Source organism: Petromyzon marinus, chromosome 52 (assembly GCF_048934315.1).
Source record: "Petromyzon marinus isolate PM22_M1 ecotype Great Lakes invasive population chromosome 52, UKy_Petmar_22M1.pri1.0, whole genome shotgun sequence".
Classification (NCBI taxonomy): domain Eukaryota; kingdom Metazoa; phylum Chordata; class Hyperoartia; order Petromyzontiformes; family Petromyzontidae; genus Petromyzon; species Petromyzon marinus.
This window is the reverse complement of record NC_133718.1, coordinates 5,866,739-5,889,127: the sequence shown is the minus strand read 5'-3', so window position 1 is coordinate 5,889,127 and position 22,389 is coordinate 5,866,739. Positions and strand designations below refer to the sequence as shown.

The 22,389-nt window shown below is 48.9% G+C and overlaps 1 protein-coding gene across 2 annotated transcripts in view; it reads left to right on the top strand.

Moving 5' to 3' along the window:
• The window catches only part of LOC116953599 (insulin-like growth factor 1 receptor), a 115,348-nt gene that overhangs the window by 13,609 nt on the left and 79,350 nt on the right, over nucleotides 1–22,389 (top strand). For both annotated transcript variants that reach the window (XM_032973938.2, XM_032973937.2), the window contains 2 exons: nucleotides 128–414; nucleotides 8,025–8,286. In XM_032973938.2, the coding sequence (XP_032829829.2) occupies nucleotides 128–414; nucleotides 8,025–8,286 (549 nt within the window). The remainder of the gene's footprint in view (nucleotides 1–127; nucleotides 415–8,024; nucleotides 8,287–22,389) is intronic.

The window sequence follows — 22,389 nt, the reverse complement described above, 5'->3', positions numbered from 1 at the left end:
TCTCTCACGTACCCTCGGATCTTTCGTGTAAACCGTGCTGCTCGGAATTCAACATCCCCAATGCCGTTGCTTTGCTGATGACGGCGACGGCGTGTGTGCACGTTTCATTGTTGACGTCGTGACACAGTCTGCCTGAGCACGGACGTGCGCAACGACATCGCTTCCCTGGCGCAGCTGGAGAACTGCACGGTCATCGACGGCTACCTCCAGATCCTGCTCATCTTCAACACCAAGGTGGAGGACTTCACCGGCCTCAGTTTCCCCAAGCTCACCATGATCACCGAGTACCTGGTGCTCTTCCGCGTCAATGGCCTCGAGAGCCTCAAGAACCTGTTCCCGAACCTCACCGTCATCCGCGGTACCCGCCTCTTCTACAACTACGCGCTCGTCATCTACGAGATGCTCGACATGAAGGTAAGGGCCACCTAAAACTGTAAAAAAATATATATATATTTTGCCAGGGCAAGGCCCCAACTGAGCTATGTAGCTCTTTTTTGGAAGCAACCTGACCACAAATGATAGCTCAACGGAAGTGGCTGATCATCACGTGGAAATGTTATAGCGGCCAAATACTCTGAAACGTACGTCGATTCGATAAATGTGGGGTAGGAGCAAATTGGAGGGCTCAGAGAAAAATCCACGCGACCACACGCAAACTCCAAATATGCAGCAGCAGGCGTCAGGGTCGGGATCGAACACACGACCTCCTGCATACCAGGCGACGTAGTTAACATCTCACCACCTGTGTGTCCTCTTAGCACCTCTTTTTCCACTGACACATCCGAGCCGCACCAGGGCTGTGCCGAGCCAGCCCGGGAGCGGCTCAGGACACGCGCCAGCCAGGTTGTTCTTTTTCCACTGCAGATATCTAGCCGTGCCGATGACGCCACACGTATATTACTTCCCCAAAAAAGTGGTCATCGTTTTACTGATAGATGAAGAACTACCACGTTGATCAACCGCCAAATAGGAATTAAATTTGTATCCTTATGCTGTTGTGCCACTTGGCCGGATAGAGGCTATATTGAAGTGAATAAATTTGTCGGTACAACCGGGACAAAAAATAATAACACTACAAAAGAGACGGAATAAATGACAAACAAAATTTTGAATCCTTTTTACTGCGGTGCTCGGCACGGATGTCTCAACGTTTCCACTTGCAGATGTTCCCAGCGCCCGGCATGTGGGGCGAAACGTCGGACATCATATGGCACCAAACAACATGTGGCGCAACTTGTAATCGCAGCCATACAGCACAGCAACATAGATAAACCCATTCTCGACTCAAATCGTTACCCCGAACTGCGGCAATTCACGGAATTGCCAGCACGGGAGGGAATCGTTTTTTGTTGTCCGTTTTAAGTTCCAATTTGTACGCATTAGAAATGTAATAATTTGTCGATAAATTATTGAGAAAATGAGAAAAGGCTTTTTACCCTGTCAGGTATGAAGATGTTCACTTGACCTTTTTTTCTCCATCATCTTGATACTTGCAAAATCTTACACGCTGAGTTGAGGGGTGGAGGTATCAGAAAAAGCTGCTCGGACCTTGTAACGTTGGTGTAAGTGCAGCTGAATAACCACCCGGACTGCACAGTGGTGGTTAGCACCTTTCTAAGACACTTTAATGCACCCGTCTCAGGCTTGACAGCGCTAGAAGACCTCTTAAGTGGGCAGCAGATCACCAAACAATGCTGCCTAAAGACATTTAATAATGACTAATAGCAATAAACATGGCCAAAATTGGTGCTGCTTTTAAAGGCCACAGGGCCAAAAAATGTATACTGACTGCATTGAAACAAACAAGTAATTGCATGGTTCGTGGAACATCGGCATCATCGGCGATTCCTGTATGCGAGTTTTGTCTTTTTAAGTGTTTAGAAAAAAGCATGGGGCTACCTCGTTCGTCCGGTATACATCACGCACTGTTGTCTTACCTCCTTACCTCCGTCAGTCACGGTAGCCTTAGCGGTAAAGCAAACGGGGCGGGGAGCTGTGGAGTGTACCATGGTGTGATGGGGGGAGGGGGGGGGGTATGGTTGCAACTACATTCCACATGAATTTAAATCAATAACGTTCTTTACGATTGACACGTAAGGATTCTGCTACTCTGCCAGTGATGCGATGGATTGTCCTTTGCTCCCAGGTCACGATCCGTTTCAAGACTCAATTGTTTTTTTCCCCCCTCTTTTGTTTTCTCCGTCACATTTGTATTCGCTTGTGTCTTGTTTAAGATCCGTTATAAGAAGCGGCGATTTGCGGATAAATAAATAATGTAAAAAAGCAACCGACAACTATTTTTTATTTATTTGCCATTGAAGGCCCGCTGAGCTATGTAGCTCTTTTTCAGAAGCGACCTGGCCACAAATTATAGCTCAGCGAAGTGGCTTATCACGTGGACATTTATAGCAGTCAAATTATCTTAAATGCATGATGTCCATTCCTCAACGTGGAGGGAAAAACCAGAGGACCCGGAGAAAAATCCACGCGACCACGGTGACAAGAGACGCGCAGACTCGAAATATGCAGGCGTCGGAGTCAGGATCGAACCCACGACCTCCTGTATACCAAGCGAGGTAGTTAACATCTTCGTACCTTGGTGCTCCGGCAGGTTAATGTGTCAATAAACTACTGCTGGATGAAGACCTCTCTATGCTTATCGATTATGGGGGTTTGTTAGGTCATACTTCACCATGACTCTGGTTATTGTTAGTTGGTGAATTTGGGGGGAGAGGGGGGTTTGGGTTGTAGGGGATGGGGCGTGGGGGGGGTCTCAGGACCGGTTCAGATCTCGCTGAGCTGGCCTAGTAAGTCGCTTCCTTCGTTGGCACGGTGCGCCTGCCACAGCGTGCCTGCCACAGCGCCACCACTCTATGCTCATATCATGAGAGTAATAATTAATTTTAATCCGTAAAGCAGCGCCTTTATAGACTTGCCTTGTATCCAAAGCAACGGCACAACAATTGCACATTTTCTTCCCTTCGTAAAAGCAATCATTATGTTTTTATTTGGATGCTTTTCAGCCACGGCAGGTACAATGTAATGAAAATATTTCCAAACAAAAATATGCTTTAGTGTGGGAAAAATAATAACTCTCCTTTGCTTTTTTTTTTTTACACAATTGGAAAGAAATACTGTACTGTATCGCGCAAAGCCATTCCTGAGACTGGAACAAATTGAAGGCTGCCCGGAAAGCGTCCTGGATACCCATTAGTGGCCCCAGAAGCATTCCAACCAAATAAAATGAGTCATAAAAATACAAAACACCACTATTTTACTGCCTGAACAACAGCAAGTTTACTGCTAGGGCATGATGTAACGCGTTGCCAAGCGACGGTGTGGCTGGAGGTATGCCGTGGTGGCGAGATGTTAACTGCCTCGCCTGGTATACAGGTGGTTTGCGGGTTTGATCCCGACCCTGACGCCTGCTGTAAATTTGGAGTTTGCATGTTCGTCCTCCCTGTGGTCGTGTGGATTTTTCTCCGGATCCTCCGGTATTCCCCTCCAAATTTAGAATCAACATGCGTTTATTATTTGGCTGCTATACATTTCCACATGGTAAGCCACTTGGCTGAGCTATCATTTGTGACCAGGTCGCTTCCGAATAAGAGCTATATAGCTCAGTGGGCCTTACATGGCATAATGAAATGTTTAGTTTTAATTTACAGCCCTCCGCCCACCCCCGTTTTCCTGTGCGGCCGATGTATGAAGTAATTCATCGTTAGTGACCCCTAATTTGCTAGACGTCCACCCTCCGTCGCGAGCTGTCCACGTAACGTCGTGCCACTTCTTCTTCGCACAACTCCCCTTGAAAGACAAGAGGCGGGGCGGGGGGGATGACCCTTTACGGCAGCAGTGTCACGTGCATTCAGTGTGGGTTGCACTAACACTTGTTTTTATTGCTCTACCGAACACGAGGAAGGTTACGTAACACTTCGTTCAAAACCGATTCGTCTTCATGCCGATTCGTGGCATAGTCGCTGGTTCGGGGTGATCGTGTGATGCCCAATTAGATGGCGCGCAGCTGTAACACGGCGGACCGAATCTTGAGCAATAGGGTTTCGCTTAAAACTTCCGAACTAGTATAGATATTCACCACCCCCCCCCCCAACCGCCACTCCCTGTTTGGACGATGTGTGAAGTTTAGTTGAACGAGAGTGTGGAAAGACACATTTTCTGCTTCTATAAGTGTGTTTACATCTGCTCGTAAACTATCCGTGGCACAACAGCTGTTCCTTTTTGGCAGGAACAGCATTTTCTTTGCTTTACCAAATGTAAATACTTGTGTTAAATGCGAGACTCAACACAAAGTGACCTTCCAAACCGATTACTCGCTGCCGCCGGTCAAAATATTTGCTTTCGCAAACATTTTCATTTATGCAATCTGGCTCTCAAGTAGACAATTCTGAAGAATAATAAAAAAAAACAATTGACCTCCACCAGCAACTTTGCCAGTTGTGGCTTGGCAGGTACAATTCTGTGGATAAAGATCAAGGGAGCCACAAGCAAGCTCAACAATAGTCCAACTGTTGGTGCGACTTGGTGCCAAAAGAAAATATTGCACAGCGTGCACACAGTGCGTTTTTCCGCCGCGCGTTTTGTGTGCTTAAGTAAATTCATAAGTGCCACTGGTGTAATTCAGCTTGCACACAGAAGGACAACATCACGGCTACCTTCTGATTGTTTTTCTGGCCCGGTATATCATGCATCCTCGGCTGCTCACGCGCGTGTCCCGCCTCATTTTCTCCAACATTTTTTGCGGCACGAGAAAGAAAACCATGAAAGCCGCCGCCGCCGCCGCCGTTGGGCAAGCCAAGGGAGTGTGGCACGCTGCCCGCTTTGCTGGGTAATGTGCCACATTTGCCGAGTGGGAAGCGTGCGGGCATGAGAATAATGATCCCATTGCGCATCACGGTGAAATCGTGAGAGAGGGCGTTTAAGTGTAAATACATGGCCAGAGATGTGGTTTCCAATGTAGGCTAAATTGTCAGACGCTTCTCTTTAAAAAAAAATAACCTTCAGCGTTTTTGAAATTGGATCGGTGGCGCAATGCTTTCGGACAACGTGCTGCGAAGCTGGTTTCACCCGAGTTCGATTCCCAGCCATAGTTAAAACGTCGGAGGTGCCTCGTGATATCTGAACCTGTCCTGGCCCCCCCACCCACCGCCTCCCAAAACCCGTGTCGTGAAGTATGGTCAAACAGCCCCTTGACCATACTCTTTGGTTCTATTGGGTAAAGTCACGTAGGTAAAAAATAAAATAACAAAAAATCACGACGTTTCGGCCACAACACAAGCGGCCTTCATCAGGTGAAGGGACGGGACTGTCTGTAGAACAGCACTTCAGCACTTCAGCGCTGTCCTCCAGACAGTCTCGTCCCTTCACCTGATGAAGGCCGCTTGTGTTGTGGCCGAAACATCGTGATTTTTTGTTTTATTTTCAGCGCTGTCCTCCAGACAGTCTCGTCCCTTCACCTGATGAAGGCCGCTTGTGTTGTGGCCGAAACGTCGTGATTTTTTGTTATTTTATTTTTTACCTACGTGACTTTACCCAATAGAACCAAAGAGTATGGATCCTAGCAGTCACGGAAGCTTTAAATCCAGCCCCTTGACCCACATGTCATGGGGAGGCTTTAAAGCAGTGAAATTATAAAAAGGTTGTAAATTATTGCTCTCGTAATTATTACGTGCATTTTGTAATTCTAAATAAATACGAGCTAGCGATAGGGATCTGTAAAAGTTAGGCGTCCTGAAACGAAGTCACAATTTGACCCCCGTGTTCCCGAGTTGTTGCCGAATCTTGTTTGACCTCGTCTCAGTTGCTCGGCCTCGTCTCAGTTGCTCGTCACGCCTAGTTCCCGATGGAACTCCTCTCACCGTTAGCCAACCATCAGGCATTGCGCCGAACAACGCGGTACAAAACCCAAAAAGCACATCGGAGGGCTCTTCAGCGCAACGGCGAAAATCTACGCAGCAGTAAATTTCGTGATTATTTTTTATTTCGCCCCGTTGCCTCGCGGCAATTAACATCGCCCTCATTCTGCGGGCCATGCCGGCTGCAGTGCTGTGACGAGACCGAATCGCAACAGGGTCCAACACCTAGCTTTTTGCTTGTGCCCTACTTGGCCCTGGTCTGCTTACCACGCTGAAAGACTCGCGCATTGTCCATCGGCAAGGCCAATATTTTTCGATCTTTTTTATTTCGGAATCACGTCCCCTCCCCCCCCCTCCCCCCGCGGCGCTGGGCAGCATGCGACGGGAGAGCAGCGGCGATCTTGCACCACGTGCTCTGTGCGGCTCGTTCGTGTGGCGCGCGGAGCTTGCTCGTTCGGCGCTCACGAGCAGAAGAAAATTGGGAACGTCCCTTGCGGTTATGCTTCGTACGGCAGGGCAGGAACTCTGCGTTGTGTTCCCTTTAAACCACTTTGCAGCTCTTAATAGGTCTCGGTGCCAAGGATGTGACAGGGTGGCATATACCTTCGCCTCGTAACCCACTTGACTAAGCCTTGCGCCGATCAGCCCCGCGTGCTCTTTAAGTCTGGGTCAAGCGTGGTGGTTTGTTTTTGGGATATTATTGTAACGATATACTCATTGCTGAACCCGATCAAATATCAACGTAGTTGGCACTTTTTTTGGCTAATTTCTCACACGTGGCTGATGGACATTGCTTGACATTGCTTGACATTGCGTTACTGGTGCGAGCTTTTTGACCGTCCATCGGCAGGGACAATATTTTCCGTATGCTGTGGAGCCATTGGCGCATTGGTGAAACTAAGACTAACCTGTTTTTATTTTACCAGGTAAGGCCCACTGAGCTATATAACTCTTTCATAAGTGACTTGGCCGCAGATGATGAGCTCAAATAAGTAGCTTATCAAGTGGACATTTTTTGCAGCCAAATACTCTAAACGCACGTTTCTAAACGTGGAGGGACCCGGATAAAAATCCACGCAACCACGGGGAGAACATGCAAACTCCAAATATAAATGTGTCAGGGTTGAGATCGACCCACCGACCTCCTGCATATCAGGCGAGGTAGTTTACGTGGTTAGCACGTCAGCCCGCCAAACTGAGCGTTCGATTCCCGGCCAGGGCTTAACGTCAATTGCAAGAGATATGAGATCCGGTCCCCTCTCCGTCACTGATCCATGTTGCCCAGCGTGGCGAAGTTTGGTCTATCGGCTCCCCATGATGTAGGTACGCCTTCATCCGCGGTGATTCGACGTCAAGCAGGCAGGCATGTGTGCGCGTTGAAAATTGAAACAGAGGTGACCAAAAAAGGTTGTTGATGTTACTGGGTCAAGTTGTGAACTAAACTTGGGAGCTTTTGGGGCACGTCCAAGAGGGTGTGCAGGTAGCCAGCTCTCTGGAGAGTGGACCGAGCATTTGGGGGCGATGGGGGTGTCTGTCGCGGGTTTGTAATTTATCTTCTTGTTAATAGCCGGCCACGCTTGGGTCGCCAGTGGGTCCCTGTCGTCACAGTCACTTTCGATGATTTGATGTCATCGTTGACCAAAAAAGCGTGTCGACAAATAACTTTACCAATTGCTTGCATCTTCTTTGGTTCTTTCGGTAAAGTCACGTGGAATGAGAATAAAATAATAATATAACACAATAAAATTCTCACGACGTTTCGGCCACAACGCAAGCGGGCCGTCTTCTTGTGGCCGAAACGTCGTGAGAATTTTATTGTGTTATTTTGTTATTTTATTCTCATTCTACGTGACTTTACCGAAAGAACCAAAGAAGATGAATCCTTGCAGTCACGAAAGCTTTAAATCGAAATTGCTTGCATGTTTTGCTACAAGTATGTGCGGTTAATGCACACGTGATGCCTTGCAAAAGGTATCTATTTAGGCGTTTGAACATTGTAACATCTGTTTTCATTGCCAAAAAGGCTGAAACCTATTCTTATTTTTCATTATTTTATTATGCTGGCAAAAAACGGTCCCACGGATATGAATAATTTAGCCCGTTTATATTTGTCAACAACCAAATCGACCTCTCGCACCCCGCTGCCCGCAGGAAATTGGCCTGCCGAGCTTACGGAACATCACCCGTGGCGCAGTGCGCATCGAGAAGAACGCCGACCTGTGCTACCTAAACACGGTGGACTGGTCGCTGGTGCTCGACTCGGAGCAGAACAACTACGTCGCGGGGAACAAGCCGGCCAAGGAGTGCGGTGACGTCTGCCCGGGGGACGCCGACGGAAACAGCCGATGCGAAAAGACCCTGAAGAACGGCAACTTTGCCTGCCGCTGCTGGTCAAGCGAGCACTGTCAGCAAGGTGAGAGGCCGACCGCTGAACTCCTCTCCCCCGGCCGCTCTCCCTCCTCATCGGTTCTTACCCACGGGTGGCTAGGGGATGTTAACTGCCTCGCCTGGTGTACAGGAGGTCGTGGGTTTGATCCCGAACCCGACGCCTGTTGTATATTTGGAGTTTGCGCGTCTCTCTCTCTCCCCCTGTGGTCGCGTGGATTTGTATCCGTGTCCTCCGGTTTTTTCCCTCCACATTTAGAATCAATATGACGTGTTTAGTGTATTTGGCTGCAATAGATTTCCACATGATAAGGCCACTTCATTGGGCTATCATTTGTGGCCAGTTCGCTTCTGAAAAAGAGCTTTATAGCTCGGTGGGCCTTACCTGGTAAAATAAAAAGTAGATTAGTTTAATAACAACCCCCTTTCCCACCGATGGTTTTGCCTAGATTCAAGTTCACCTGTAACTTTTACCATCACCTATATGTAAATAATACACGCTACAAATATAATAATTTCTCGCATCTATTTACAAAAACATGGCAATAGCGTGTGTGTGCTAACCAGTAATATATTGGTTAGCGTGCTGCACTATAAACCCAGAGAGCTGAGTTGTATTCCTGCTCATGGCCAACACCAGTTACAATTATCTAAACCTGTCATGGGCCTCCCCTAGGTCGACTCAGCCTCACATGGGTAAGGTGGCTGGGCGTGGCGCTCATCACCCACCCCCCTTGTGTGCCATTCCGACCTTCATAGGTAATTTCTGACAGCACTTACCACAACAGCCTGAGAAGGCTATACGGGGGATCTTTGTCTTTGGGCAGACACAAATTAAGGTTACCACAAAAGTTGGCAGATGAGCAAGTTGGCTGGCTGCATGTTAGCTTCTGGGCCACATACGGGGTGCTGGCTGAGAGCCTGTAACCCTGTAAGACATCCAAGTTCTTAAATGACTGATGCGTTGCTCTGTTGTGATGGTCTTCGGCTCAGCACGGCAAGGTTAGATATCTTATAAAGCTCAGCATTATTTATTTGCTGGGAAACTTGCTTGGACAAGCGAAAACGACAGGTCTATGTGTGAACGTTTGAATAATATTGATTAATAGTAAATGGTAACAGTAATGATGATTTGACGGTGCCAACAGGTAAGTTACTCGCCGCTCGTGTACAGAGTTCACTGTTTTAGACGAGAGCAGAGTTCCAGGTGGAGAATAAAAGCTGTCTTTCAGAAAAAAAAAGGATTTCTATCCAATCACCTGCAGGAAATATGGAAAGGTCCTTCAAATGATAGGACCCGGCAGACAGGTACAGTAATTGAGCCGACCAAATCGTATCCTACTTGCAGGTTCTCTAATTTACAAGTTTAACACGTAGGCTTTCGCGACCAAAAAAAAAAAACCTCTTATGGATTAAATTTACAACTCAACAATGTCATAAAATGCGCGAGTTAAGGCTCTTCGCTTTGAGAGTTGAGAAAAGTAAGTGGGCCTTGGGGGCAGGAAACGTCACTTCGAAGGGACGATGGCCGGCTGTCGAGGTGAACGGTGGGAGTGGCGGCTGAATGTTAGAATGTTCCCACGACGATGTCCACCGCAGAGATGGATCGGCTCATGTGCAGGTGCTGGTTGGATTGCGACTTTGCAGTGGATTGAACATGGCCGTTGTTGTTGATGACGACGATATTGAAACTATTCGGCCCGCAGCCTACATTAGCATTTAAGTTTACAATTATTGCAGCTGCTCTGCATTCCGCGCGCAAACAAACACTCTCAACCGGTGCACATTTTACGGTCTTGATTGTTTCGGTTTGGTGTTTTTCTTGTTTTACCTCTCCCCTCCTTTTCAACAACATCGCAATTAGCGGTCGAGGCATTGTGTTAAAAATACTCGTGCAGTAGTAGTACTCGGGTGTTTCGCACTCTCCTGCATGGCGAAATGCGCCCGTCGGTGTTTACATCTGCGGGCGTCCGTGGCCGCTACCGAAGAATCCGCGCATCTCGCGTCCCAGAGATATTCACCCCCCCTCCCCCCCGCGCGCGCCTTTTATAGCGAAACGCTTGCCCCGTTTTTTGCGCCCGTCCCTTCAGCGTCGTTGCACGGCGCTCTCGCTCGCGCCGCCGCCGCCGCTGTTTACAGGAACGTGCGCGTCAGGCGTGCTGGCGGCACGCTCGGTTGAGTCACGCATTTTCCCTGGCTCGCCGGGGCGTAGCATGTGCGCGAGTCGCACTGTACGATCCGGCGCGTAGCTGTGATTTACCGCTGAGTGCCACGTGCGTTAATCTTTTGAAGAGTGGCTGTCCCCGCCGACCACCTAAAAAAGGGTAAGTCATGCACGGGGTCAGGTGGCTCGGTTAACAGGATGTGTCGGTGCGCTTCGCTCCAATCATGGGAATCTGCCAGTGTGGGTGTGTGTTTGGGTGTGGGGCGGGGGGGAGTGGTGGAGTGGTTAGTGCCGCCGTGCTATGAATCCAGCGACCCGAGTTTGATTCCCAGTCACGGCCAACATCGGCGCTGATTATCTGAGCCGGTCCTGGGTCTCCCCTCGGTCGACTCATCACCAAATGGGTACCTGGTACGGTGTCTAAACATCACCACTAGGGAGGAAAAGGCAGCCGGGCATGATGCTGGCCAACCTACCCTGTCGTGTGCCGTGCAGGCCTTCATAGGTGTTCGCGAACAGCACTTGCCCCCAACAGTCTGTTCGTGCTATACGGGGGATCTTCGACTCTGTTTGCGGTGCTGTGTGTTTTGGCTTATTTGCATATTGCCACTTAACTCTGGGTGCACACTGCGTGCCAGGTTGTTAGGAGTACAGGTGCTGCGGTCTTGACTGATTAACCATTTACTTCACCTTGCCCGACTAATGTTTGCCAAAAGATGTGCTTTTGTAATATTGAACCTCGGCAATGAAAATCAAGACCCACACCCCCGCTGTGCCTTAAAGGGAGCTTGTAATTGATATATTCTACCTGCTGTGACACATTAATCAGAAACATTGGACATTGACATGAAAAAACATTGACATAAACAAGCATGGGGGGGGGGGGGGGGGGGGGTGCATGCTTAGAGTTACACCATGTGACATGAATTAGGAACATAATCACTTATAGCAACATAATGCAAGTACAGACATTGTATTGACTGTTAAGAAATGTAAGTAAAAAAAAACTAAGCTCTTTTTTATTTTACCAGGTAATAGTCATAATTCCATTCATATAGCGCTTTTCATCAAGGATCTCAAAGCGCTGTACAGGTGGTAAGGCCTACTGAGCTATGTAGCTGTTTTTCAGAAGCGACCTGCCCACAAATGATAGCTCAGTGAAGTGGCTTATCATCACGTGGCAATTCGATAGCAGCCCAGTACTCTCAACGCACGTTTATAACTGTGGAGGGGCAAATCGGAGGACCAGGAGAGAAATCCACGGTGACCACATGCAAATTCCAAATATCCAGGCATCGTCAGGATCGAACTCGCAACCTCCTGAATGCCAGGCGAGGTAGTTAACATTTCGACAGGACACGTTGCTGGAAGGGACGATGGCCACTGGTCGAAACTAACGACGGAGTGGAACCCGAAGGAGGGAAACGTGCACGAGAGGATGTCCACCACAGAGATGGAGCAATGAAATTGGCTCGTGTGCAGGAGCGAGGTAGATAGCATTGCGTGACCAGGAGGGATGGTGAGAGCTCGGAGGGAGGCCTTCATCCGCAAGTGGTTTGATGATCGTGACCGACGGTGATGGCGCTTAATTGTTTAATTACACCCACACATTTTTTTTCCCCTTTTGAAGCGACACCAAGGACAAACTCTTGTGAGCGTAAGCGAAGTGAGCGGATCGCACGTACGAGTTAATGAATTGTTACACAACACCTGCGGGTGAACATTGTGTTTAAAAAATAAAAAAAGCCCGCAGCCCTTGTGAGCTGGTACAGTTGGGTGGCCCGTATTGGTCTCTAGGTCAGGGGATTGGCAAACAAAACAACAAGAAGAGACATTCTTTTTTCGAATTCGGTAAAAAAAAACGAAACCCTCAACATTTCAAGAGCCGCAATGCACGTGGACAGCGTCACGGAAGCAGCCCTTAAAGAGCCGCGTGGGTAGGGAGCCGCAGGTTTTTAGGCCGACCCCTGCTCTCGGTGCACCCTGTCGCATTCCAGGGGAGGCGCACGAGGAGCCGCCCCCTCCCCACTGTTCCCGATGACCTTTTTTTTTTGTACCGCAGCTCCGTGTGGCGTTTGTGACCCAGCCCAGCCCACCCACCCACGTTAACACAACGACGGCTTCCGCGATAAACGCTCTCACTCGCACCTCCTGCGCGTCGCGTGCCCCGTTCGCCCCCCATTTGTATCGTGTCGGAAAACATTTGCCTCCCGCCGCCCACCCCCCCCCCCCCCCCGGAATTCGTTCGTGCGTGTGTGTGTGTGTGTGTTTTGACTCCGTTCGACGAAAGTCAAAAACGGTGGGGGAAGACGATGCATTTTTGGCGGTTTGTGCGCCGAGTGCACCCGACTAATGCCGGGATTTCCGGTGTCAAAATAATCTTTCAGGGGTTTTTTTTTTTTGTCGCGCATTCGAGGAATTGCAGTCGAAAAAGGTTTTTTTTGGGGGGGGGGGGGGGGCGGCTAACCGAACGCTTCGTTTCATTCGAGCAGGTCGCTCGCATGAGCGGGCACGCATCGAGCCCGGCGGAGTGACAAATAATCTTAACGTAGTTACGGAGGCAGGCTCGCTCCCGCAGAAAAGAAGGAGAGGAGGGGGGGGTGGTTACGTGTCGTGCATTCTTCCTTTGGCTGTAAAACTCTCTCCCCGAGTAGCAGCGAGTCTCCGTAAGTGATGACAGCTGTTCTTTGCAGTTCTTATTTATAGCCCGGGACTGTAACTGACCTGGGAACACACACACACACACAACAGGTAGAGCGGTGGGGATATTTGTGTACTTAACCACACAAAAACCTTGGCGCAGTGACTCGCCGTGTGTAATGTGTTTTGTTTGGCAAGAACAGCAAGGAAATGAAAATAATACTGACGGATATGAAATGCGAAATTGGTGGACGTTTTGAGTGCATTTCACGACGCATTTGACGGTAGTGTGCAACATTATGGGTGCAAAGTAAAAACAAAGTCGGGCAAAATTATATATTTTTTTCCCCAATATTCTTGTATGGTATTTTTGTCACGCATGTTTAATTTTTTTTTTAATACCTCGTGTCAGTTTGTTTAAATCCCATGGAAACAGTTTCACAACACTGGGTAACACAGTTTTAACATTTTTTTGGCGAGGTGAAATTTAATTTTCACCGTTACCAACCCATGGTGCGATCTCGACTTCACATTCCCTCCTTGCGTACGTACGGCAGCAGCAGCAGCAGCAGCAGCAATATTTTCAGGGGCTAAGATGCCAACCAGCGTCAAGGTCTGCTGGCCACGACGAGAGGGCTTCCTCAGGAGAGTTTGCGTGGTTTCGCTATTCATCTCACCGTCGGGTGAAGATCGCGACGCGGAACGTAGAAATCGTTACACCGGCCGCCCGCTGAACGCCGCACATCGATAGGTAATGGAATACCCTTCTCAAACACGCACGCATGCTGAGACTTGCCAAAGAAACAGCGGTGAACAAGAAGAGGGAAAAAAAAGCAAACGTAACTCCGTCGATCACGTGATCGCAAAAAAACCCGCGCTCGCACTCCCGACATTCACACATCTCGTCTATTTCGCGTTCCTGCTTTAAGGGTTAATGGTTAGGACGTCGCATATTCGAACGTCAATTAACCGCCCACACCCGGTGCAGCATTTTGTGTGCATGGTGACTGTAATTTTTTTCCTGTAGACGTTCAAATATCTGACCTTTTTACATATCCGCCAACACCAGGGGCGGAGCCAGGATTTTGACTTTGGGGGGGGGCTGACTTCAATATTCTGAGATATCTCAGTGTTTACATTTTCCAATGGGCGCCACAAATGTATAAAACAAATTTTATTGGATTTGAATGCGGAGTTTATTAACATGTCAGTGTGCTTTACCTGGTGAAATTCAAAGTTTCGTTTCGTTTAGACTCCTGAGCAGACGTCCGCATGGTGCGGGGAAAGTCGCTCACCTAGCAGTGGATTCACAAAAGGGCCATGTACACGTTGCGTGCATGCGTGCGGGCGTACGTGGAAAAGCCATTCGAGTAAGTAAAAAATGCCCGTCACGAAAACCAAACTCTGAAGTGGCTTGTTTGCATCTCGGGGCGTGTGCACGACGGTTGGTAATCTGGGAGTCTGACCGTGCTGCTGCTGTGTGCGCTTCCGCCCCCCCCCCCCCCCCGCGTGCTACCTATTTGGGGGAGTGTTTCCCCGCTGAAGTCACCGCTGTTGGCGGTTGACGATTGGCCGCTGTGTGCCAAAGCTGCCGGTAAGCGCACCGCTTTGCGGTCAGGTGACTAATCTGTTGCGGGGGGCCACGCCAAAAAACGTGTTTCTCACACCACGGGCGGAGGCTCGTGGCTTTTGTCTTTTGTTTATACCGTCCGCCTTAAAAAACTAAAAAAACCCAGCAACTCGCATTTCCGATTCGTTTTGAGGTTGTACCGCCAAGTCCGACGTTTCCCTCCCCGTGCCTTGGGGTTTTCTTTTCCCGGAAGCGGACAGCACTGCGGTACAAACCGAGGATTGCAGAAGGATGTACCTGAAGACTGCACGAAACCTGGGCGGCGGTACGTAACCCGAGCGCCGTAAAATTGACCTCCCCCCTATTGGATTTATTTTGCACGGAGAAAGAGAGAGAGACGCGCGTCGACTCGTCGATTTTAAAAAATCGATGCTCGGGCTGACTGCACTTGCGCTGAATTCCGCGTGGAAGGGTAGGCTTTCCGAGCGGCGTAAACGGCGTGTGCACGGTGCACGCGGCTCGGGGCCCAACGGAACGAAGGAGACGGAACGACCAACGCGCGCGAGCGCGTCGCGAGCGTGGCAAAAGTGAAGTCGATTCTCGAATTGTGTCGCCAAAGTCCCGACCGTTCATCTTCGCCACCGCCACGGTTGTGAATTATTACCCGCCGCCGACTTGTTTTGCCCGTTCGGTAGTACATCCAAAAATTAATCGTCGTTTTTGTTATTAGTCGTGCTATTTGTTGTCGGCCATGGATGCATATTTCGAAGCGCGCGTTTTTTGTTTGTTTTGCGAGTCGAGGTTTGTTTTTTGCGCACGCTTATCTGTGCTTTGCAAATTTGATGATGCGAAGCTTGTGCTTGCGTACTGCGAAAAAAGTAGGTGGATAATGCTGGTAAACGCACAAAAATATAACAATACAGCACAGAGTACGGGTTTACAAGTGCTCTGCTGTCGTTGTGAACAGAGAGGCTTGAAAAACCTCTGTTCCACAGGTGTTGAGCATGATGTGTAGAATAACAGGGTGGGGCGGATGAGAAACTAAAGGCCAATGAAGAGTAATGACACGGCTTCTGGAGAATGTCGTCGAAGCAGAAGCTTTCGGTGAGTCTTTCCCCCCTCCCTCCCCCAGGCCCAATCGTTGTCTGTAGGTTCGTAACGTCTTGCGCGAGGATACACGAAACGTTTATTTTTCATAAAAAGTTACATCGAGACATGAAGTCCGCCTCGATTAGGCGCAAGCCTGACCCATATTCGAAAATATTTTTAAAAAGGCGTTTTTCCTTTTGAAATTGGCATGTGACGCATCTGTGTCTGTGCGATTTCCACCCCCCCCCCTCCGTTTGTGCGGCACGGTGATGGGCCCTGGCTACATGTGCACTTTGTTAAATCGAACGTTTGAAGTCGTGATTGCAATTGATTGCTTTCTGACTAATCGTTGCGCTAAACTATTAACCTAAACTATTTTTAGTTGACCAGGTAAGGTCAACTTGAGCTGTATAGCTCTTTTTTTCAGAAGCGACCTGGCCACAAATGACGGCTCAAGTGAAGTGGTTTATCACGTGGTCATTTATAGCAGCCAAATACTCAAGAGCCCACGTTTCTAAATGTGGAGGGAAAAACCGAAGGACCCGGAGAACAATCCATGCCACCACGGGGAGAACATGCAAACTCTAAATATACAAGCGTCGGGGTCAGAATCGAACCCGCAACCTCCTGTATACCAGGCGAGGTCGTTAACAGCTCGCCACACTTTCTCCAGTCTGCGTTTATGTATCTGTGCTCGGGATTGAACTGTGCATTCGCTGAACTGCAAAGCCACGAGTCGTAGGTGTGCGTACGCGGGGGGGGGGGAGCGTTAGTGTAGCAGTTAGCGTGCTGCGAACCTGACGGCCCGCGTTCGATTTCCGCTCACGGCCAACACCTGTGATCGTTACCTGTACCATTCCTGAGCCTCCCCTAGATAGACTCGGCCTCAAATGAGTACCTGATGCGGTGTGTAAAACATCGGCACTCGGAAGATAAAGGCAGCCAGGCGTAGTGTTGGCCGCCCACCCGCATGCGTACCGTGCCGGCCCTCACAGGTGCTCACTCAAAGCACTTGCCCCAACAGTCTGTTAAGGCTATACCGGCAGGGCGGTCTTTGTCTTTGTGTGTGGTCTTTAAAGGACTGTTGCACCAAGCGCTATTAGTGAGCGCCTATTAAGTTCGACACGGCGTGCACGCCAAGGATAGTGGTGTGGACAGCTGCCACGCCTGGCTACATTTGTTTCCGCATCGCTGATTGTGACACGCACCAGATACTCGTTTAAGGCTAAGTACCCGGTGTGCTGTGTTGAAGGCTTTCAGGGAGCTGATGCCTGGTGGCCTGTCGTGGTTGGAACACTGTCGCCGCAAACACGGCGATAGTCCATGGGGCAGAGCAGAAAAATGCAGATAAATACGGCTCACGTGAGTGAAGTATTTTCTAACTCTCAACTCCGTTCAAGTGGTTACCACTTAATTGACTGTTATTGGTCTGGTCTCGTCTCATTGACTCTGACCTGAGTTCGATTCTCTCTGCCATGGCTAACATCAGTGGCAGGTGACATCAGAACCACTCCTAAACCTCCCATACGTTGTCTCAACTGAGAATCTGGTGCCGTGAAAAATCATCCAGCTCTGGGTAGAATTAAGGCAGCCGGATGTGGCGCTCTATGCGTGTATGCTGAACTTCTTTTGTACCGTACGTAGCCAACCACCAAACTAAACACAAAACTCAGTTCTAAAGAAATTCGTTTTCAATCTAGATGATGATTTAAATGGTGCATAACGCTCCCAGTGGCTTCCTAATGTCGAGAGGAAGAGCGTTTCGGACTGCCGCAGAAGCGCATCTTTAAGCACGCGATAGCGGTGATCGTCTTTACTCGATGGCCGGCCAAAAGCCGCCGCTGCTGCTGCTGCTGCTCCGGCGAGGATGACCGGAGTTCGCGTGCTGACCACACTACCCGTGCCGGCCGAACGAGGCCACCGTAGGGGCTCGCTCTAACAGCACTTGTCCCGACTGTTTGTTAAAGTCCACATGGCAGCAGTGGATGTTTGTCACTGTGGTTATCTGTCGGTTGGTTATTAAAAGAAAACGGTGCGTTCTGTACACAGAAAGTGTATAATCCACGTTTCATCCGGGGCCCCCTTGAGTATTAGCAAATAATATAGCAGTGTGGGAAAATACATTGTGTAGTTTACCTTGCAGGGATAGATAACACCACCCAACCTCCCAATGTGATGAGAAGATAAGAATTATCTGGCTGACCTCAAGCCTAATAGCAGTGGGCCTCAAAAGGAAGGTGAAATGTTGTGCCAACAAAAGAGACCGGTTGCAAATATTTGCCCCGGTTCAGAGTTTTCATTTATTTATGACTGCACAGTGCTCTGGCTGCTTTTACGGTTATTTGTATTGCTGCCATAAACAGGCATCAATGAAAATGTTAATGATTAAAACGGAAGCAAACCTTTTGGGGGGCGCGGGGGAGGGGGGATTGTTGGGCAGAGGAGAGTGAGATTCAAAGGTTCTCCCAGTCCCAAGGCCTTGTTGCACGTGTGCTGTGTACAGGTGTGTTCCGGCATGTCACTTTTACAATGCACCCACTGTCGGTCGCTGCGTCGCGCGCGTTTTCAGATGCACTCTTTTTCAAAGGCTCGGCAGCTTACGCAAACCGTCACACACTCGCGCGTCACAGGGCGCCCTCATCTCGACCACCAACGTTTCCCACGTAGCGTGAACCATCATCAGGCGAACTCCGGTCACCGCATCGCGCGTTTTCAGGTGCACTTCTGCGGCCGTCTGGAACGCTCTTCCTTCTGATATTAGGAAGCCATTGTAGCTACGTGCTTTTAAATCATCTAGTTGGAAAACGCATTGCTCTAGAACTGCTTTTTCGCATTTAGTTCGTTATTTTTCTCCCCGCACCTCCGATTAGCACGGTTAGCTACGTACGGTGAGAAAGAAGTTCAGCGTACATACTTATTTAAAATGCAGCAATCTATCCAGCTACTGGCGTTTTTAGCTCGCTTCAAAGGCATTTAGTGTTCTCAACTGTCAATACAAAGTCGAATTCGTCAATTCATAAGTAGTTTCTTTTGGGTTACAGCGTGTAGGGTTAATGTTTAACTATAACCCTCCACCACCCGGCAGAACCAATCAAATCAACTTGTGACGTGATGGCCAAACGTGACCGTCTCATTCGGTTTATCGGCAAATCCGGAGCAACGCTGAGAAGCAAATCAGAATTTGACAATTTTTTTTACGACGACGACTTTCCTCTGGAGATTGCGACCAGCAAGGCGTCAACACAATCCCTGCTCTCTTCATTCGTGTTTGCGTTCTGATCCGCGTGCTCCTCTTTCTGTCCGTCCATCTGTCAGTGTAATTCGAAAGACCTGCATCTTCTTTGTGCACGCGTTTCAAGCTCTCTCGTTCCATTCCCTCCCTCCGTGTCCCATACCTGCCGATCCGCACGTCATACCCGGCGGACATTTTTTCGTTTGCGCCACCGAGAGGTTTGTGGAGCCAGCTTCTCGTTGCCCTTACGCGTCTCTTTAGTATGCGCCTCTTTCGTGCGTGTCTCTTTCGTGCGTGTCTCTTTCGCACGCATCTTTCGTACGTGTCTCTTTCTGGTATGTGTCCTTGGTACGTGTCTTTGGTACATGTCTCGTCTCTCGCTCGTTTGTATCTTCATCCCAGCCTTGCCCGTCCTCTTTGTTGAGTTGCTCGATCATAACCCGGTTAATAAAGGGACGTGCACAATCACCGTCTTGATATTGGCTCCCCGTCGAGCCATCAAAGCGACCGACGGGAATTAGCTACTCGAAGCGATGCAAACAAGAGGACGCCTACGCGCTTGATTTGATGCGCGTGCGTCTCAAGTTTCGGGGCTCTCGTGTCAACCGTCTGTCAATCCTAGTTGGATGGCCACTAAAACGCTTTACATTTGGGTTTATTTTTTTTTTTAACCTGTATCTTGCATTGCATGCCGATCGCTAACAAAGCATCTCGGGTGCAATCCGCACGGCCCTTTTTGTCAACCCGCTGCTGGATGAGGGCCTCCGCACGCCGTTAGCGCTATTTGGCCGTGCTCCACCGTGCTGCTCATCGCCGGGCGGTGAAGGCAGGGAGAAAACAGAGACCCGTGAACAAGTACAACAATGTATTTTTTTTTTGCTGCACTGCCAAATGTCGCTTCGCACAACATAGCCCCCACAGCGAGCCTATAACACCTGGGTATGCATGGTGGTCGCCTATCCAAGGACTGTCTAGGCCCAACTCTGCTAAGCTACTTGAGATCCTGACAATTGGGGGGGGGAGGGGGGGGTGCATTCCTGGTGATTTGGTCACAGGCAGACGCTTTTTTTCCTCTCCTTAGGTGCCACAAAGAATGTTGTTTATTGTGCACGTATAGCCAGCTCGTTGAGTATATTTATCACTGGAGAATGGCGAGAAGATTAGAGTAAATGCACCCAAAGTGAATGTTCTCTTCCATAAACGCCATCATAGGTGGTGTGTGGACCATTGAAGGTGGACACTGTGGTGCTCGACAGTTGCCCGAGTGATAAGTGGGCGAAGTTTTGCCCAAGCCTGGCCAGCCGGCTCAGCAAGCTTAACAAACTGAACTAAGCACGTGAGTAAAATTGGGATGGTTTAAAAAGGTCACTATTTTTACCGAGCACGGGGCCCTAATGCTCAAAACACCTAGCGTCCAGCAACAAGCAGCATCCGACGGGTGTCATGGGTGCGAGTCAACACATTTCTTGAATTTGAGAGTGAGGTACCTGCAAGAACTTGGGGGGGGGGGGGGGGAAGAGGGAACTTCAGTTAGGGAATTCCCAGTTCGAGCAGTGCGGGGGAAGAGGTGTAAACAGAAGGGAGGTGACCTCCAATGTGGTGAATGTGTGAGCAGGTGGGTGAGTGTTGTTGTTGTAACCTACGCTGTGATGGTGGTGATGGTGGTTTTTGAAACACCATGTGGATGAGACAAAACAGTCACTCTGGTTGACCCCCCACCCCCGAGTCCTCAACATGGGCGGAGGAATCGGTGAGCGAAGTTCACGGGAATGGTGGCCGTGGTAAACACGCTTTTAGATTATTTGGCTGCAATAAATTTCCACGTGATAAACCACTTCGTTGAGCTGTTATTTGTGATAGCCAGGTCGCTTCTGAAAAACAATTCATGTAGCTCAGTGGGCCTTACCTGGTAAAATAAAAAATATATAGTTTTAGTTCAGTAGCATTCATGTCACGGATTAGGATTCTTGTAGGCCCGAGACACTTCCGTTTCGTAGGCCTTGAGTGATAACTTGCTACAGTTGTAACTGCTGCCCATGTGACTACCGCCGCTGTCATTCGTGAAAGCTCGTAAAAAAACTGTTTCCGATCAAGCACAGGAAAACAAGGCTTGTCTTCTTCCCTTACACTCCTCTCTATTAAGAATGAGATTGTGCGGAAAACACCATTTTGAGGATGTTATTGCTAATTTTGCAATGAAAACAAATTCTCAAAAGTTCACCTCCGGTATTCATTTCTCTCACCTTGTGAAAAAAACTGATCGACATTAACATGACTCTGCCTCTTTGTATCTGCGGTGTGCCTATCCTTGCGATATACACATTTATTCGAGAAGATATTTTGGTTCCATTTTATTATCATACAAAAATAATGGAAATGTTTTCATAGGCCCCAGGCACAGTGCCTATTGTGGCCTATCGGATAATATGGCCGCGGTAGCATTAGAAGGTTGATAGGGAGGCGACTGACCGCTCGTGAGCGAGTGAGTCGAGTGCATCGGTGAGTGCTGGGTCATCAGTCAAACCCGTGACTGCTTTACGTTGACGGGGCATACGTGTGCGTGTGTACGGACATTGGAGCCTTGGTTGAGGTGATACAGGAATGTGCGGCTGTGCAAGGCTTGACCAAGTCTTGTTGTGGTTCCCAGTCTTTTATGTTTGGAGAGGGCCAAGGTGGAGAGTTCGAGGTCAAAGGTCACCATTCTAGAGGGCCTGAGAGCAGCAGAGGGATATGCACCAATGGTCAAGGACTTTCCGTTAAAAACATTCACGATAACAAATAAATAAATCTGACAACAAATATGTCATCACGTACATTTTAAATGTATTTTATTAGCTTGAAAATGGTAATGTTATCGTAGGTTTTGTATTTTAGCATTACCTTTGATAAAGCATGGTATTAATTGACTCTTGTTGAATGCCAATGTAATTGGCACAATCTTTGGCTTAATCTGGAATAAAATCACAAGCGAAATGGAAATATTTTTGAGCCATCTGGATACGGCTTGTGGTGCGGTCTTGAGAGCCAATTATGGGCATTCAACGTACGGTTTACACACGGCAGCAAGTGAGTGAACTGTTTTGGCCGTGTGCGTCTGCAGTTTTGTGTCTTGTCTTTCACCGAAGAAGAAGCAGCAGCCCCCTCCCGGGCCTAAGTGGTCAAGAGAATATGGGGCCCCCTTCTTTCTGATGCTCCCAACGCTAAATCTTGCGGGTTGTCCAAACAAGTGGGCAGGGGTGTAAATCGAAAGGTGAAAATGTGCGCGTGCTGTCCAAGCGTCTTTAAATACCCCCCCCCCCAAAAAAAAAAACCCACCGTCAGTATCAGCCTGATGCCGCCTGATGCCACCCCTCAGCATGCCGAACCCCAATTGCATTCTGAGTGACCTGACATGTCGTCGCTTTCTGCTGAATCTGCCCACGGAGAAGGGGCCACT